This window comes from Acomys minous (genome assembly GCF_964271855.1).
Source record: "Acomys minous genome assembly, chromosome: 20".
Taxonomy (NCBI): Eukaryota; Metazoa; Chordata; class Mammalia; order Rodentia; family Muridae; genus Acomys; species Acomys minous.
In genome coordinates this window covers 5,623,229-5,643,029 of record NC_140502.1, presented here as the reverse complement: position 1 = coordinate 5,643,029, position 19,801 = coordinate 5,623,229, and the positions used below count along the sequence as shown (strand labels likewise).

General features: G+C 47.0%; 1 protein-coding gene across 9 annotated transcripts in view; it reads right to left on the bottom strand.

The window, feature by feature from the left end:
• Positions 1–1,096: 1,096 nt before the first annotated feature.
• GARRE1 (granule associated Rac and RHOG effector 1) overlaps positions 1,097–19,801 on the bottom strand; it is an 80,938-nt gene continuing 62,233 nt past the window's right edge. For 8 of the 9 annotated variants that reach the window (XM_084770800.1, XM_084770808.1, XM_084770801.1 and 5 more), the window contains 6 exons: positions 13,321–13,446; positions 10,027–11,039; positions 6,475–6,640; positions 4,748–4,885; positions 3,616–3,694; positions 1,097–3,177 (listed from right to left, as the gene is read on the bottom strand). In XM_084770800.1, the coding sequence (XP_084626926.1) occupies positions 2,869–3,177; positions 3,616–3,694; positions 4,748–4,885; positions 6,475–6,640; positions 10,027–11,039; positions 13,321–13,446 (1,831 nt within the window). In that variant the 3' untranslated portion in view covers positions 1,097–2,868. The remainder of the gene's footprint in view (positions 3,178–3,615; positions 3,695–4,747; positions 4,886–6,474; positions 6,641–10,026; positions 11,040–13,320; positions 13,447–19,801) is intronic. The other variant, XM_084770807.1, reaches the window with a different exon arrangement.

Genomic DNA, 19,801 nt, shown 5'->3' with positions numbered 1-19,801 from the left:
GGACTCGACTCCAGGCCTTGGGCTTGGTAATTGTTTTCCTGCTACTGAACTATAACCCAATCACCTCTATTGTTGTTTGATACGGAGTCTTGGGTGGCCCAGGTTGGCCTTGAACTGATCCTCTTGTGTCTGCTTCCAAGTTGCTGAGATTACAGGCAAGATGCTCATGCCTGGCTTCCTGCTTCATCACCCTGAATGCTGGGATTACAGATAAATTTACTGAGGAGAACAGGGCTAAAAACAAAACAAAACAAAAAAAAACCAAAACACAACAACAAAAACCCCCTCTCATTCTTGGGTATGTTCCTTAGAAAGGATGTAGGGGCAGGTAACAGCACTCTGACAGGATGAGGGTGCTAGCAGGACCAACTCCAGAAAGAGCCCACGTCCTTCCAGGGGACAGCCTTCACCAGCCCATGCACCTTAGAGAGGCCAGAGGCCACACTGACTTCCCTGCCTGTCCCATGTCATCCCTTGAGTGATCTTCCCTGTTGACAGGTCAGAGACTCAGAGGACAAGCTGACCTAGAAACCAGCACTTGCCCAGCTCTGCTAAATGTGACTGCATCTGACATATGCCTGCTGCAGTTCATTTTAAATACAATACAGAGTATTATTAAATGTATATTTTAATAAAGCCAATAGTTATTTTACTTATAGGAGCTTTAAAAGTAAGATACAAAACGTAGAGTTCCAGTTTGGAAGGTCACAACTATTCACATGATGTCCTGCTGATGCCGAGCAAGGCAGCCATGCTGGGCCGTGCTGAGGACACACTCACACGCACAGACATGCGCTTTGGCGAGACATCCCTGCCAAGCGCAGCACCTGGAATTACCAGTGTTCAGAGCAAGGCGGTGCTGGGAACAGCACCTACGCGGAGACTACACAAACCGCTTCACACGGTCTCACAGCCACGGAGACAACGTCTTCCTTATTAGAGAGAACAGACCAGAGATGACAATTAGCAGTGTCACCTGTACCGGGGCACCGAGGAGCGACCTTGGCCCAGGGTGAGGTCTTCGGGGAGGCACTATGAAAATGAGAGTACTGCAGTAGAATAGAACTCGAAACACAGGGCACTGTGGACACATTACTGAAGGAAATAGAAAGTTTTTACAAGTAAAACAGCCACGAGAACTTTGAACAGATTTGTGTGCACACTGTGACAGCTAACACAGACAGCAGCCACGCAGGGCTGGTGCAAAGGACGTGCCTGGAAAACTCTATGTACAAACTAGTTCTCTGTAAACATGGTGAGGTGAGTATTTCGAAGCCACGGTGAAGGATCATCACTACAGGCAGAAATGGCACCCCCACACCGCACAAATTGACAACAGCTGAGGCCTCAAGCAGCCTGGAGACACAGTACTAAAAAATGCAGGTGGCTGGGCTCAGACACCCTACAGGTCCTCTACAAGTTTCTTGTGTGTGAATTCGTGTGTGCATGTGTGTGGTGTGTTTACATAGATTCTTTTTGGTATTTTTAAATATAAATTTATCTGTAGAAAATGAGAACATAAATGAGTTATTACAATCTTTGTTGGAAAAGTTTACATGGAGTTAGAAAGAATAAACCATTTATTAGTAGTTAACATATATTAAAATGGTTTAATGATTTAAGAAAATATAAAAAAATTAATACTGTCAAACTTTCATACCAGAAAATATCATGGATTTTTCTCAATTAGACATTTTCAAAGATGAAATATGAAAATTTTTAAATAAGTTTTATATAAAGAACTTTCTGCAATCTCAATTAATATATAGTGGGAATTGCCTACTCTATATAGATATATTTATTATTATTTCTCAATTTAAGCACCATTCAATTCTTCTGGATCCATTCTGGCTGGAAAATATCCCCAAATCCACAGAGTGTTATCTGTTTAATGGCACATGTTAACTAAAAGTGAGGTGGTTTTTTGTTGTTGATAAACAAAACTTTGAATTCCTGTCTACATCATAATCCCTTTGTCTTTGAGCCAGCTTGAGATGTCACCGAGGTTCTGAGTGGGGTGTGGGGTTGGGGGGGGGGTCTTACTGCAACCTCTGCCCACAGTTCCTTCCTTAGAGGAGCGTGGTGCTTGCTACCTTGGTCAGGTGGAAGGACAAGGCAGCAGGTACAGCTTTACTCTGCACTTGGTGTGGGCCAGTTGCACCCCCTGTGCTGACAGGATCATGCCTCTGACAGCGGCTCCCCAAACTTGCTCTTCTAAGTTAAACAGGCCTGCACCCCTGGGTGCTTCTGAGCAGAGGAGCTACCAACCACGGGAAGCCAGGCGGCTGCTTCTGATCACAAGCATCTTGTATAAGCTTAAACGAAGACAGTGCTGAGCTAGCCTCCAGCCAGTGTACCAGGGACCGTAAGATAGCTGATACGTTTTAGGCAGGAGACATTTTTAACTGAAAACCTACATGAAAGTATCTATAAATCAGTGATGGGTGTGGGTCCCACTCAGTGTGTTAAAGAGAAGGAGAGAGTTTCAAAGAATGGTCAGTTTTGTTCTCAGCCTGCAGGCCTCATGCCTTTCCCACATGCAGGACTTCAGACTGTGTTTTCCTAAGCGTGGCCGCTGGGCTGGCCACCCGCACCAGGGTTACCTGAGGTGCTTGTTAATAAGCACGCAGATTGCCAGCATCCCCCTGAGTGTCAGAAATCTCCATCTTCAGTGGGCTCCCAGGGGTGGGCTACCTTCAAAGTTTGAGAAACCAGGTCTTAAAGACTTGGAGCTGCCAATCACCTCTAACCAAGGAACATTTCTGTCCCCGGGGCAGGGTGCACTGGTCCTTCTGGGGGCTAGTATCTGCTAGTCAGCCCTGGGGACAGCTGCCCCTACAGCTCTGATGGGCAGCAGGCTAGCTGTGGTCAGTACTGGGGCAAATAGGCTGGCCTGCGCTCAGCCTTCCCAGGGAAGGCCTTGAAGCCCTTGGGTGCCGCCTTATGTGCTGGTGGAGGTGGGGGCTGTGGTGGTGTCTGCACATAGGTGAAGGAGGTGGTGTTGCAGTCACTGGTTGCAGCCCACACAGGGGACTGCAGCATCTGCATGGTGTCATTCCACTGGCTTCCAGGACTGGTGACTGCATAGAGGGGTGCAGCTGGGCTGGGCAGCGTGCTGGGCAGCGGCGAAGGGTGCTGCCATGGTGCTTTGGGTGGCCACGTTTTGGTTTTGTTATCCTGAGAAACAGAAGAGAGTTTTTAGTGACATATCTGGTAAGTTGTCATTGTGTCCCACCCCACCCAACCTCCAGAACTCCCACCCTTCTTTCTATCCAGTGGACAGGTGAGAGCACCGGCCTCCTAGAACCTGCTACAGGGGAGTTCTTACAGTGCCATCAGCGCTCAGTGCCTGCACAGTCCATACAGCGCTCTCATAGCCCAGCTGCGGGGCTGAACTCATGGGTCTGCACATACACACTTAGACACGCTCAGAGTTTCAGTGCTTGGGAGACGTACAGGGCCCCACCACTCACACACCCACAGCCCTTCCTTTAACTGATCTGAACAGTATGGGGTGTGGATCTCATATTAGACAGCACAGTTGCAGAGCTTCCTAAACAACATGGCTGCGTCAGCTAAGGCCCAAGGTCTCTACCATGAGCAAGCTCACCGTACCTGGTTCACGTCCTCCACAGTGGTCAGGAGCGGTGGTGAGGGCAGTGTGCTGGTCTCCTGCTCTCCACTGCTGTGTTTCCTGAAAGAATCAAGAGCTCAGGGCAATGACTACCTGGTTTCTCCGGGTGGGACAGACTAAGTGCTTGGCTCTGGTCTCTAGGTCCCCAGCCTAGTTGAGGAGGCCTGGGGCCCACCAAGGTCAGTGTGGCCAGGAGCCAGCATGCCTGTAAAGCTGTACAAGAAGGGAGTTACAGACAGAATGGAGACAGCACTGGCTGTTTTCACAGCTCCCTAAGTTAACCCCCGTCGGCTTTTCATTAATTAACTCCATAGTTACTGAAAGTGTTTTACACACACTGGCTGTGTTTGGGACTTTAAGAAAATACTTTGGGTTGGATCAATATACATTGTGTACATGTATGAAACTGTCAGAATAAAATATTATAAAAAGGGGCTAGGGATGGCTCAGCGGTTAAGGGCACTGTCTCCTCTTCCAGAGGTCCTGAGTTCAATATCCAGCAACCACATGGTGGCTCACAGCCATCTATACTGGCATCTGGTGCCCTCTTCTGGCCTGCAAGTATACATGCAGATAGAGCATTCACATACATAAGTAAATCTTAAAAAAAAAAAAAAGATTTTCAAGGCAGGGTTTCTATGTGTAGCCTTGGCTGTCCTGGACTTGCTCTGTAGACAAGGCTGGCCTCTGCCTTCCAAGTACTGGGATTAAAGGCATGCGCCGTTGCTGCCCAGATATAATATATATAATAATTTTTAAAAAAGCATTCTAGCTTTATTATGGCTGAATTAAAAGGGCAAAATACAGCAGATCTGAGCCAGACTCCTGTATTCAGGTGCAGACCCCAGAGAGGTGCCCTCCATCTCCAATACAGCCTCTTGCCAGTGTCCCACCAGCCCGCCACAGACACGCCACCAGCCCGCCACAGACACGCCACCAGCCCGCCACAGACATGCCACCAGGCCAAGCTCCTTCTCGTGGAAGATGCCTCCAAAAGCCTTTGTCTTCCACCCGTCACAGGGCAATCAACAGGGCTTCTGGTTTCCCCAGAGGCAGAGCTGCGGCTCAGGTGTACGTCCTGCTCATCACTCCTTGGTTTAGCAGTCTCCTTACCTTCTCTGTTTGACAGCAGCCACAAGGTCAGGCCCTGAAAACATGGAGAACAGGCTGTCCCCATTGGCTGAAGAGGTCTCATCACTGGAACTGGCCGAGTCTCCCTGAGCACCTGACCAGCCGCTGTGCAGACTGTCCCTGAGAGTGGGGAGAAATCGGTCACGGTCCTCCCACAGCCTCACCACAGCCCGTGGACCCGGATTCCACCCTGCTGTCACTCCCTGCCAACACTTGACATTGTCCTCCTTTCTCCTCAGAAGTAAGAGTCCTCACTTCCTTTCATTTCTCAGATGCCCCTCAGCAGCCACATTTATTAACCACGAAGTAATCTGAGGCACAGATTCATCATTTTTTTTTTGTTTGTTTGAGACAGGGTCTCTCTGTGTAGCCTTGGTTATCCTGGACTCAATTTGTAGATCAGGCTGGCCTTGAATTCACAGTGATCCACCTGCCTCTGCCTCTGCCTCCCGAGTGCTGGGATTAAAGGCGTGCACCACCACACCCAGCCATAATTCTCTTTCTTAAAGACTTATTTTTTATTTATGCATATGTGTGTGTGCTGTGTGCAAGTGCCTTCAGAGGCCAGAAGAAGGCTCAACTCCTTGATGAACTGGAGGTTTTTATTGTTGTTGTTTGAGACAGGGTTTCTCTGTGTAGCCCTGGCTGTCCTGCACTCGCTCTGTAGACCAGGCTGGCCTCGAACTCAGAGATCCCACAGCCTCTGCCTCTAGAATGCTGGGATTAAAGGTGTGCGCCATGGCTGTCTGGCCTGAGCTGGAGTTATAAATGATTGTGAGCCACCATGTGGCTCCTGTGGGTGCTGAGAACCATTTGGATTCTCTGCAAAAGCAGTAAGTGCTCTTAAATCATTGAGCCCTCTCTCCAGCCTGAGGTTTTTGTTTTGTTTGTTTCCCTATGTAACTCAGGCTGGCCTCCACCTTGCTATGTAGCCCATGCTAACTTGAACTCATGAGAGTCTTCTGCACCTGCCTCCTGCATGCTGACAGTGTAGGTGTGGACCACCACATCCTGCTCACAGTCCTTGTCTTTGCAGTGCTGGAGACTGAGCTTAGGGCCTTGCACATGCCAGGTACACATTGTACTACTGAGCTGCACACCCCAGGCCTACTGTTCTTTTTTTGGTTTTTCGAGACAGGGCTTCTTTGTGTAGTCTTGGCTGTCCTGTACTCGCTTTTTTGTTGACCAGGCTGGCCTCGAACTCAGAGATCCACCTGCCTCTGCCTCCCAAGAACTGGGATTAAAGGTGTGCGCCACCGCGCCTGGCAAGCTTACTGTTCTTCTGTGGGCTATAACAACAGCATTCTGTAATTTACTGGGTTTCACACCCAGGCTCCTTTCACCAGAAAGACCACATGAAACACCATCAAATAAGAACCCTGCTCCAAGAGGAAAAGGCTCTTTGTTTTCTCATAAGTCAGTATTTATAATTTTTTATGTAAGCTAGTATATATTTATATTCTTTTATATTTTTACCCCTCTATATTTATAATTTTTAAGAGATAAAATATTTTAATTCTTGCATTGTAAGAAGCTGTCTTATATCATACCTCTTAACATCCTACATTAGGATGTGACCCCACCAAAATTTAGCCACATTACACTTTGACCGTCCAGTAAACATGAATGGAGTGAGCCTCCCCTCTAACCAAGGCCCTATGGGGTATCCAGATCCTAAATTTGGCTTTCTTGTTGTAGACAGAACTCACCCTTCTGTGAAGAACTCTGGCAGAGGCCAGGTTCGATGAGCATCATCCATGGGCGGCCAGTTGCCCCGGGGGTTGCCTGGCCGGCGGCCATGCTGGGCTTGCCTCTTCTGCTGCATTGCCTGGCTCACTCCTGCCACATAGCGTGCAAACTCTGGGTCTGAGCCCACTGTGTTGAGACAAAGGAAAAGACAAGATTTAAGGCCAAGTTGACCTCCTTCTTGCCTCTCTGAGGATGAACTGGTCATACACACAGTAAATGGTGAAAGTGTGGCAGGTAACTGCCCCAGGGTTGGCTGCAGGCTGTGGCCACTCCCTATCGTGAGATGGGGCATAGAGTACACAGGTCTGAGGCTGGGCTTGGTGCAGGGAGGGCTGTCAGCCAATTATACCTAGGCTAGCTGTAAAGGGAAGACAAAGAATGAAAGTCTGAACGTTCTACAACTATTTTTTTTTTTAAGTTTTTCGAGACAGGGTCTCTCTGTGTAGCCTTGGCTGTCCTGGACTCACTTTGTAGACCAGGCTGGCCTCGAACTCACAGTGATCCGCCTGCCTCTGCCTCCCGAGTGCTGGGATTAAAGTGCGCCACCACCACCCGGCTCCACAACTACTTTTATTTTTGCTTTCTGAGAAAGTCTTGCTTTATGCCCACAAACCAGCTATATAGCAGACTGTCCTGGAATTCTCAGTGAACCCCCTAAATTCAGTCTCCCAAGGATAAAATTTCAATGCAAATAGGGGGTTCTTTCTGGAAGGTTGGTTCAGCAGTTAAGAGTACTTGCTGCTCTTTCTTCAGGCCTGGGTTCAATTCTCAGCACCCATATGATGGCTGACAACCACCCAAAACTCCCAGGCACTCATGTGGTGCACACTCACATACATAAAAATCCCGGCCAACCATGGTGGCACATGCCTTTAATCCCAGCAATCAGGAGGCAGAGGTAGGTGGATCTCCATGAGTCCAAGGCCAGTCTGGTACACAGTGAGTTCTAAACCAGCCAAGGCTATATGGTAAGAGTCTTAAAATTTGTGCGTGTACAGGGCGGGAGAGAGCGCTAGTGGTTAAGAGCATTTGCTGCTTCTGTAGAGGACTGGGGTTTGCTTCGAAGCACCTACATGGTGGCTCACAGCCACCCATAACTCCAGCTCCAGGGAATCTGAAGCCCGCTCTGACTTTTGAAGGCACCAGGCATGTGGTGCACACACATATGAACAGACAAAGCATTCATACACATAAAAACTTTAAAAAACTTTAAGGTGTGTTCATGCGCATGCTCTCATGGGTGTGTGTCTGGAAGCTAGCCAACGGCACTGGATGCTCAGGAGCTGGAGTTACAATGGTACGTGGACTGGCAGACCTGAGTTTTGGAAACTAAACGCAGGTCTTTTGGAAGAGCAGCAGGTTCTATTAACAGCTCAGCCATCTCTACAAACTAAATTACATTTTTTAAATGTCCTGCTACTGTGAATTTGCAATATTTAACAACTTAGAGAATCAGATGATGACTTTTGTTTGTTTTTTCGAGACAGGGTTTCTCTTGTAGTTCTAGCTGTCCTGGACTCACTTTGTAAACCACATTGACCTAGAACTCCCAGATCTGCCTGCCTCTGCCCTCCAATTACTGGGATTAAAGGCTCACATGATGATTTTTTTTCTTTTTTAAGACTTATTATGTATACAGTGTTCTGCCTTCATTACACCTACAGGCCAGAAAAGGGCACATTGTAGATGGTTGTGAGCCACCATGTGGTTGCTGGGAATTGAACTCAGGACCTTTGGAAGAGCAGTCAGTGCTCTTAACCTCTGAGCCATCTCTCCAGCCCCACATGATGATTTTTTTTTTTTTTTTTTTTTTTTTGGTTTTTCGAGACAGTGTTTCTCTGTGTAGCCTTGGCCATCCTGGACTCACTTTGTAGACCAGGCTGGCCTCGAACTCACATCGATCTGCCTGCCTCTGCCTCCTGAGTGCTGGGATTAAAGGCGTGCGCCATCACGCCCGGCTTCACATGATGATTTTTTAAAAAAAATATGTTTGTTTATTTATCATGTATACAGTGCTGTGCCTGCATGTACACCTGCAGGCCAGAAGAGGGCATCATATTATAGATGGTTGTGAGCCACCATGTGGTTGCTGGGAATTGAACTCAGGATCTCTGGAAGAACAGTCAGCCCCCTTAACCAATGAGCCATCTCTCCAGCCCCTCACATGATGATCTTTAACCAACTACATCATGGAATTTAGCAAAGCCAGTTGGAGGTTACATATCTCTGCCACTCAAGCCAAACTTTGAGCCAGTTATTTCTTGAGTACTGGGCACAGATTTGTTTGTTCAATATTAAGACAAGAACTGTGATGGAGACCACATTTGAGAATGCATTACAATGTGGCTAAATGTATTTTGCACAAGGCTGAACAATGATGTCCAGGATAGTAAGTGGGAGAGACAAAAGCAAAGAACAACCAGAACAGAGGCATCTGGAGAAGTGCCGCAAGAAGGTGACAGGCAGGGCCAGGGTAAGTGCAGCTGTAAGGGTCTGTCTGACATGCCTGAGGGCCGAGGTTGCCTCTCCAAAACAGAAGAAAGAAAAGAAAGAACCTAGAAGATGGCACGACTATATGAAATGTGAAACTGCCCTCAGAGTAATCTTCAGATTATAGAAACAAGGGTATAATACTATTTTTTTCTTTTCTTTCTTTCTTTCTTTCTTTTTTTTTTTTTAAAGATTTGTTTATTTTATGAGATGGCTCAGAGGTTAAGGGCACTGTCTATTCTTCCAGAGGTCCTGAGTTCAGTTCCCAGCAACCACATGGTGGCTCACAACCATCTGTAATGAGATCTGGTGCCCTCTTCTGGTGTGCTGGCACACAGGCGGGCAGAATACTTTAGAATAATAAATAAATAAATCTTTTGAAAAAACTTATTTCTTTATTTATTTTTGAGTGTTTTGGCTGCATGTAGGTCTATGCACCACATGCATGCAGCACCCAACAAGCCAGAAGAGTGAAGTCAACCTGGGTCTGCTGCAAGAGCAGCTGATACTTTAAAAACTATTAAGCCATCCTTCCAGCCTCAAATCCCAAATTTAAAGTCTACCATGACTACAGAATAAGTTTAAGGTCATTTTGGCAAATTAGTGAAACTGTTTCAAATTCTAAAACAAGGAAAAGACAGACAGGCTGGGTATACATGGCTCAGAGGTGGAGTGCTTGCTTACCATGTGTGAGGTCCTGGGTTCAATACACAGTACCACAAAAAGTTAAAAAAAAATTAAAAATAGAATGAAATAAGTGGGGCACTCTAGATGGACTGAGGCACGCTCCCTGACCTTCTCAGACACTCCCCATCTGCCTCCCATTCTGGCTACAGCTCCCTGCACTTGCCTCTTGACAGTGAGGCAGTCCAGCTAAGGGGTGGGCAGGTCTTACTAGAAGAGCACACTAGTACACCCGTGCACTGTACCTTCATGAGGCTTTGGCAGACAGGCCTCCAAGAACTCCCCAGTGACTGTGCTGTTATTTTTAAATGGGGTGAGCAGTGGAAGGCCTGACCTACCTGCAGGATCAAAAGGCAAAATCTCTCCCAGCATTCCAAAGACTCCATCACTTTGGTCGCGGTTTGGCCAGGTGTTATTCCTAGGTCCCTGTGGCTTCTGTCCCAAAACTTCTGACATCATATTGTCCATATAGCTGCTCACTAAGCCCAAGCTGTACAAGTCAGAGCTGAGGTCAGATATGCCAGGCCACTGACCAAGAGGAGACAGACCGGCGGCCATGGGCTGTGCTGGCTGCTGAGACGAGCCGTGTCCCCATTTACCAGGTGCCCGAGGCTGGGGTGGAGTCTGCTGGCATCCGATGGGTTGCAGCAGGTGTTGGTAGTACTGGACCTGCGGCTGCTGTTGCTTTGGGGACTGCTGCTGAGGAGCCAGACTTTGCTGGGGTGCCAGAGGCGTGTGTGCTCCAGCCTGAGGTGGCCGTAGTGGAGGGGCCAGTGGCAGTGACGGCTGCTGTGGCTGCATGGTTCCTGTCTTCTGTTCAGTCACCATGGCAGTGGCAGTAGAGTTACGCCTTGTCACCAGTGGGGACCCCTGATGTGACTGGCCCATGTTAAAGCCTGAGAGAAAATCTATCACTTCCTGCATCTCCTGGTCGGTGGGTAGGTTCATGCCCTTCTCATCCTTGCCATCGTCCCCGTGCAGGAAGGTCTCCCGTCTCTCCAGGAGAAAGCCATTGACCATTGCATTACTGGAACTGTGAGGCGACTGTGAAGGGTCTGTAGTCCTAGGGAAATTACCAATGTTCAAAATGCTCTGTAACCGTGTGTCAATATTATTGCCTGGCATTTTGGCCTTCTCCTCTGAGCACCCAGCTGCGAAGACATTTTTGGAATAGTGTGTGCTGCTGGAGCTGGTACAAGACACTTTCTTGGTGAAGCGTGATGTCAGTTTGGAGAAGGTCTTCTGCAGGCCTGAGGACTTGCTTCCGTTCCCAGAGGGCAGGTCCGCCTGATTTCCAAAATCACAGATCTCCCTTTGCAGCTGGATCTGTATACAGGGTAAAGCTTGCTCCCTATTTGAACAGAAAAAAAAAAAAAAAAAAAAAAAAAAAAGGAAAACAAGACATACACAAGTTGAAGAACCACAAACTTTTTCGTATTGCTCACTAGCATGATGACGATTACCACACACTAACTTTTTTTGTTTTGTTTTGTTTTGTTTTTCGAGACAGAGTTTCTCTGTGTAGCCTTGAGTGTCCTGGACTCGCTTTGTAGACCAGGCTGGCCTCGAACTCACAGCGATCCGCCTGCCTCTGCCTCCCGAGTGCTGGGATTAAAGGCGTGCACCACACACACTAACTTCTAACATGATGACCATTACTACACATTGACTTCCAGCATGATGACCATTACTACACACTGGCTTCTAGCATGATAATGATTACTACACACTGACTTCTAGCATGATAATGATTACTACACACTGACTTCTAGCATGATGACCATTACTACACACTGACTTCTAGCATGATGACCATTACTACACACTGACTTCTAGCATGATGACCATTACTACACACTGGCTTCCAGCATGATGACCATTACTACACACTGACTTCCAGCATGATGACCATTACTACACACTGACTTTTAGCATGATAATGATTACTACACACTGGCTTCCAGCATGATGATCATTACTACACACTGACTTCTAGCATGATGACCATTACTACACACTGGCTTCCAGCATGATGACCATTACTACACACTGGCTTCCAGCATGATGACCATTACTACACACTGGCTTCCAGCATGATGACCATTACTACACACTGGCTTCCAGCATGATGATGTTTTAAGCCCAGCACTGCAGATAAGCAAGTGAGCTACAGAGGGAGATGGGGAGGAAGGAGTGGCGAAGGAGCAAGAACTTGCCTAACTTTGAGAAAAAGACGTCTCTGGTAGTATCCTCATTGGTTTTTGTTTTATTTGCCAACTTGACAGAAGCTAATTATCTGGGCACTGGAGCCTCCATTGGGAGGCAATTCTAAGGTAATACTGTGGGCATTTTCTTGATCAAGGACTGATTAGGAGGGCCCAGCCCACTGTGAGCAGTGCCACCCCAGCGCAAGTGGTTCTGGGTTGTATGGAGAGCTGTTGCCTCCAGGCTCTTGTCTTGTCTTTCCTAGATGATGGATTGTACAACCTGTGAGCCAAATAAGCCCTGTCCTCACCCAGTTGCTTTTGGTCTTTATCCCAGCAACAGAAGGTAAACTAGGACAGGCGAGCACTGAGATCATCCGCTTCATACAGAGAAACATGAACACTCAGTGTCTGACACAAGACTGTGGAACAGGGGCACCCGGAGCTGGAGTGAAGCCTAACTGTGGCACAGGACAGCAAAGTCTGGCCAGGGTGGAGGAGCAACTGGCAGGCTCAGCAGAGAAACAATGGACAAATGCACACAGGACGGGCTCCAGTGGGGAGGAGGCTTAGGCCCACTATGCACTGCTGCTATGGAATGCACAGCTGTTACTTCCAAGGATTTTTACATGCTCTCGTTCTCCTCACCCCCACCTCCCCTCTCTTTTCCTCTCCCTCTCCAGTTTTCTGGAACTCACCATGGAGACCAGGCTGACCTTGAACTCAGAGATCTGCCTGTGTGAGTGCTGGAATTAAAGGCATGCACCACCACACTGGGCCCTGAATACTCATTCTATTACAGGAGAATACTACAGATAAACATGACATGAAGTCGGGACGAGGCAGCCGATGGCTGCTGTGACCCTGACAAGACATTACACTGAATTTGTGTGTTAAGAGGAAGGCATACGCCTTTAATTCCTGAACTTGGGAGGCAGAGGCAGGAGGATCACTGTGAGTTTGAGGCCAGCCTGGTCTACAAAGCGAGTCCAGGACAGTCAAGGCTACACAGAGAAACCCTGTCTTAAAAAACAAAAAACAAAAGAGGAAGAGCTGGGTGTGGAAGCCTGCTATTCCTAGGAGTCGAGGCAAGATGATTTTCAAAATTTGAAGGCCAATTTGGACTACATAGTAAGTTTGAGGCTAGCCTGTGATGGCTGAGGCTCACAACCATCTGTAATGAGATCTGACACCTTCTGGCCTGCAGGTGTACATGCAGGCAGAGCACTGTGTACATAATAAATAAATCTTAAAAAAAAAAAAATAAAAAATGAAGACATCTTGGTAATGGAGAAAAAAAGCAAGCCTTTGCTCCATTCTTGTATCTTTTCTGCACGTTTGGCCATTCTTGAAATAAAGTTACCAAAAAGTTCTCTTTTTCCCAAACCATTTGTACAGCTAGTCCAAGTGAGTAGAGGGGACACCAACCTCCCTGCCCTCCAGCGGTTTAGGTCCAGAACCGCTGTATAGAGCACATCCACCAAACCCAGGGTCTTCTCGGGATCCAGGCTTCTCTGCAGCAGGGACATGGTTGCAGGGTCTTCCTTCAGGCACCTAGACACAAACCAGGTCACGTTAGCCTTGGCCATACGTCTCTGTAAAGCTATCCAGAGAAAGCATTATGGGAGCAACTACAACTTAGGTACTTTAGCATCCAAAAACAACCCAGCAAGTGCCGGTTGTTGTAGTACGTGCCTTTAGGTCCATAGGAGTTCTAGGACAGCCAAGGCAACAGGGAGAAACATGTCCCCCTGTCTCCCCCTCCCGCAACGTCCAAAGAAGCCAAGCTAGGGAGTACAACAGTAAGTCTGACAGAAGAACTGTTGTGTGAAAGGAGAGGAGAGCCTGGCACCATGAATCTCAGTGGGAGCATGCTCCGAGACAGCATACTTAGACAAGATAAGACACACGTAGGGAGACATGGCTGGAGAACATATTTAAAGTCAGCTAAATTTTCCATTGTAAGAGGAAAACTCTGCATGATAAAAATGCATATGCATGCGCTAGCTTGTATATACGTGTGAATGCAGTGCCTGCTGGACAAGCAGGAGGACCTGAGTTGGAATGCCCAGAAACCATGAAAAAAGCTGGGCATGAATCTAACTGCCGCTCAGTGTAGGGCTGCTGGGGATCGAGACAGCTCATTAGTAAGTAGGTCAACCTAGCTGAAGGAATAACCTTCAGGTTCAGTGAGACCTTGTCTCAAAAAGTGAGGATGGCTCAGGAAGCAGAGGCAGGTAGATCTCTGTGAGTCTGAGGCCAGCCCGGTCTACATAGTGAGTTTTAGGTATGATACCTAGGGCTATGTAGACACTGTCTCAACAAACAAAGTACGGATGGAATACAATTTAAAAATAAAACACTTGGGGGACCATGCCTTTAATACCAGCACTCAGGAGGCAGAGGCTGTGAATTTGAGGCCAGCCTAGTCTATAGCTAGTCCAGGACAGCCAAGGCTATGGAGAGAAACCCTGGCTCAAACAACCAAAACCAACAACAACAACAACAACAACAAAACAAACAAAACAAAAACACCACCAAAAAACAAAAAAACCCATTTGATGTGCATCTATAATGAGATCTGGGGCCCTCTTCTGGTGCGCTGGCACACATGCAGGCAGAACACTCATAACAAATACAAAAATCTTAAAAAAAATAAAAAATAAAAAAATAAAATAAAAATAAAAGGAAAGAAAAACTGAGCAGGCCAGTAAGCAGCACCCCCCATGGCCTCTGAGTCAGCTCCTGCCTCCAGGATCCTGCCCTGACTTCCTTCAGCGATGAGCAGCAATGTGGAAGTGTAAATTGGATAACCCTTTCCTCCCCAACTTGCTCTGTGGCCATGCTGTTTCACTGTAGCAACAGAGGCCCTAAGACATACACCGCCATGATAGAAATCACTGAGACTGGAGAATGAATGGAGCACTTCAGGGTGGTAAGCATTTCAGGTGCTAGTAGGGGATGTGCTTGGTGGGGATGGGGGCTTCCTGCCTTTCCTACACAGCTCTCCATGTAGCCCTCCATTTGGATGTCCGTCTGTCTCTATTGTGGTAGCCTTTATAGTCAGCCCGTACTTGTATGTTTCCAAGTTCTAGGAGCCATTACAGTAAATCATCAAACTTGAGGAAGAAATTCTGGGAACTCCAACTTAGAGCTGGACAGTTAGGAGCAGGTAGCATGCTGCACCTGGGTGTGAAGTAGGAAGCGGAGTTACAGGACACTAACCTACTGGGCTGTGTTAACTCTGTGGTTTGCAGAATGTCTGCAGAAACCCAGAACTGCTTGGTGTGGGAAGGCCAGCACAGTGACAGGCACTGAACCCAGGTCCTCTGCAAGAGCAGTCAGTGCTTTTAACTGCTGAGCCATCTCTCCGGCCTCTCCCTGCCCCAACCTGCATTGTAAACCTTTGAGATAAGAGTCTTGCTATCTAACATGGTTGTCTTCAAGTTCAGTCTTTTACCTCAGCCTTCTGCGTGCAAGGATAAGAGGTGTGGTCTACAGCACCTGGCTTAAAACTGTTTCTAACCAAACCCAGACACAGCCCAAGCCAAGGTCTTTATCTCTGCAAATTACTCTCTCCTCTCACTATGGCCCTCTACGGCCTCCATCACCTTGCCCCAAGGTCTTCTCCTGTTCTGACTAGGCCCTCTGCTCTTGCCTTTGCCTGACAGCTCTCAGCACACCCATCTTCACTTCCACCATGGTCTTCCTGCAGTTCTTGGGCATTCTGCAACCGCTGAAAGGAGGCAGCAGCACTCCCAACATGACTAGGAAATAAACCTAAGTAAGGGAGCGGCCAACAAAGAAAGCCTGCCCTGGAGTCCTAGGAAGGCTACCAGGACACACTTGCTCCAGGTCCCTCAGCCATTTCTGGCTGAACTTGGGCTTGCCACTGTGGCTTTACCAAGAGATCATTTACTGCTTGGATAAAAAGGAATGCTATTGTTCCTGGTAATTTACTTCTCTTTCTGAGAAATCAACACATTAAGCTTTAGTTTATGCATCAGTCTTGAAAGCTGACCAATAAAACACCGTGAGACTGCATAAGAGGCCAGATGACAAACCCTTGGGGCTTGTTTAAACCGTCTCTGTACTAAATCAAAAGCCCAGCTTCCTCGAGGCCCGGGAAGTCTTGGCAGTGAAGCTCACCACCACCATCTCTAACCATGTCAGTTTGTTCCCCAGACCTTTACAATGGCTGTTCCTTTGGTCTGGCTTTCCCATAATGCTCCCAGCGTGGCCTCTCATGCTTCCTGACTGACCTCACTACCTAAAACAGTGAGCCTTCCTTGTCTGTGATGCACACCAGCCCGCTGTCCTTCCCAAGACACCTTCTGTATATGCCTCCTTCTTCCTCCTCCCTTACCAAGGTATTAAACTGTCTAAAAGGAAGGCCCCTGTCTTACAATCAACTTCAAGAGGAATGTTTGGTACATATTAAGTAATCAATAAGTTATGTTCAAAGACAGAACAGCTTAAATAGATAAAAAGGGGCAGTTTAAAAATGGAAGTATAGCCAGGCAATGGTGGTACACGCCTTTAATCCCAGCACTCGGGAGGCAGAGGCAGGAAGATCACTGTGAGTTCGAGGCCAGCCTGGTCTACAAAGTGAGTCCAGGACAGCCAGGCTACACAGAGAGACCCTGTCTCAAAATCTCAAAACAAACAAACAAACAAACAAAACAGTAAATAAATAATCAATTAATTTAAAAAATGGTAGTGTACGGGGGAAGGCCTGGAGAGATGGCTCAGCAGTTAAGGGTACTGACTGCTCTACTGAGGACCTACAAGGCCAGGCAGGTGTACAAAGTGAGTCCAGGACAGCCAAGGCTACACAGAGAAACCCTGTCTCAAAAAAACCAATAAATAAGATGGAAGTATGAAGGAGTGGGGCTGGAGAGATGGCTCAGTGGTTACGGGCACTGACTGCTCTTCCGAGGACCCACATGGCGGTCGGCAACTGGCTATTACTTCAAGATCTGACACTCTACAGGTGCACAGACAGGCAAAACACTAATGCACATAAAATAAAGGTAAATAAATCCTCCTGCTTCCGCCTTCTTGGTGCTGGGATTATAAGTGTGAACCAGGATGCTTGGCTACAAGTGGATATTCCTTTAGAAGAAAAAATTACATGGCAATCAGACACTAAAAAGCATTTAATACACACACACACACACACACACACACACACACACACACACAGAGTTTAATGACTGCCTCCTTTTGATAAGATGCATCTCTTTGGGTTTGGTGTGTATGAGTTCTTGCATAAATCAATGTTTGTGCACCATGCACATGCCTGCTGCTCACAAGGACAGAAGGGTATAGGAGTATCTGGAACTGGGCATATGCACAACTGCGAACTGCCACAAGGGCACTAGGAAACGACCCCACGTCCTCTCAAGAGCCGCAAATGCTCTTCATGGCTGAGCAATCTCTCCAGCTCCTGCTCTGCAGTCCAGGTTAGCATCAAACTCATGGCCCTGCTGTTTCTGCTTCCTGAGTACTAGGTTAGGAGAATGAGCCTGACTCCTGGCCTGTACAGAGTAACAGCCCCTCCCGCCCCACCCCAGGACAGAGGTTCTCTGTATAGCCCTGGCTGTCCTGCAACTCTAGACCAGGCTGACCTGGAACTCAGAGATGCGCCTGCCTCTATATCCCACCCCACCCCCCACGTGCTGGGATTAAGGCTATGCTGCACCACGCCTGACTCAGAATAGGCTTTACATTCACAACACTCACTGTGTGTACATGAGGGTGTGCATGCCAAACACAGCTGAGAGGGCAGCTTGCAGAGCTGACGCTTTCCTTCTACCAGTGGGTTCAAGGGCCTGAACTGAGGCTGCCGGGGTTACAGGCAAGCTCCTTTATCCAATGAGCTAGCTTGTTGGCTCTAAGTTTTTTGTTTGTTTTATACACTTAGTGTGTGTGTGTATACACACAAGTGTAAAGGGGCATGTGAGGACAACTTGTAGGAGCTGGTTCTCTCCTCCAGCACATGGGTTCCAGGAATTAAACTAAGTTATTAGGCTTGGTGGCAAGCGCCTATTTAGCCATCTGAAGGGCCTTATTTTATTTGTTTTGCCAGAAGCTCATGTAGCCTAGGCTAGCCTTAAAGTTGCTATACAGATGTCTTGAATTCCTGGTTCTCCTGCCTCCTAAGTACTGGGATTAACTTTTTAAAATCAATGTTCATACAAAATAATGTTTCTTTTATAATTCATTTTATGTATGATTTACCATTATTATTTGAGATAAGATTTCAAACACAGTCCTGGCTGGCCTGAACTTGCTAGGCTGACCTCAAACTCACAAGGTTTTCCCATCCCTTCTTCTGAGTGCTAAGATTCAAGGTTATACCGCTACACCTGGCTTTATGGTTTTTAATTATGAGTATGTGTGGGCCTGTGCAGGTGACCGCCAGTGTGTAAGGAAGCAGAGGCATTAGATGCCCCGGAACTGGTTCGCTCACTCTACTTGCTTCTTCTTTTTTTTTTTTTTTTAAAGATTTATTTATTATGTATACAATGTTCTGCCTTCACATGTGCCTGCACTCCAGAAGAAGGCACCAGATCTCATTATAGATGGTTGTGAGCCACCATGTGGTTGCTGGGAATTGAACTCAGGACCTTTGGAAGAGCAGACAGTGCTCTTAACCTCTGAGCCATCTCTCCAGCCCTCTACTTGCTTCTTTAACTCCTCATTCTCATCATCCTAATAGCTCTTCTCCTGCAGTTACGTCACATCCAGGTTCACGTGGAGAACTAAACAAAGTATTTGTGTGTGAGAATGAGACAGACATGGGGGAAGGTATCTTCTTTACGTAGCCATGACGGCTTAAATTTGGGGACTGTTCTGTCAGCCTCCTAGGTGACAGGAAGGCAGACATGCAACACTTTAGCTGGCTGAATATTCCAGGCAACTTTGCTGACACTTATCTTCCCAAGCATGCAGTAACAAGGTCCTGCTTCAGCCTTTACAATGGCACACACTTGTACAGGCCCAATATCTCTCACCTGAAAATGTTCAAAATCCAAAACGTTTCTGATGTGAAGTGACAACACAAGTGGAAAATTTCACAACTGATCTCAAGTGAAAAGTCATGGTGAAAATTCAGGGGCATTACAAATACGGTATTGTAAAACCAGTGTTGGCCTAGGGCACAGCAGCTGTCTGAGGCACAAATGATTCTGTATTTCATTTTCATTGATTTCAGTTTCATTCTCACAGTACCTCATCATATCCATGTGTAAACACTTTAAAAACAAAACCACACCAAACAACAGCTGGACTCTGAAATACTTCTGGTCCCCAGCATTTTCCTTTAAAGACACTTGATCTTAGCTTCCAAGAGAAAAAACAAACCACAATCTTTTACCATTACAAAAACAGACAGCAGAGGGAGCCTTTGCAGGAACTCACACTATACACGGCCTTTCAGAAGTACAGTAAATGACAAAGGAAAGGAACCACACAGAGTGTTCCAGCAGAAAACTAACTAGTTTAGTCCACCTGCCTCTGGGATTAAAATGTTGGGATAAAAAGTATTAGGATTAAAGGTGTGAGCCACCATGCCTGACCAAAATAAAACATTTTTGTTGTTGTTGTTGTTTTTTGATACAGAGTTTCTCTGTGTGATCCTGGCTGACCTAGTACTCACTTTGTAGACCAGGCTGTCCTAGAACTCAGAGATTAGCCTGCCTCTACCTCCTAAAAGCTGGTATTAAAGGTGTAAGCCACCACCGGCTGGCCAAAATAAATTTTTTTTCTTTTTTTGGTTTTTCGAGACAGGGTTTCTATGTGTAGCTTTGGTTGTCTTGGACTCGCTTTGTAGACCAGGCTGGACTCGAACTCACAGTGATCTGCCTGCTTCTGCCTCCTAAGTGCTGGAATTAAAGGCATGCAC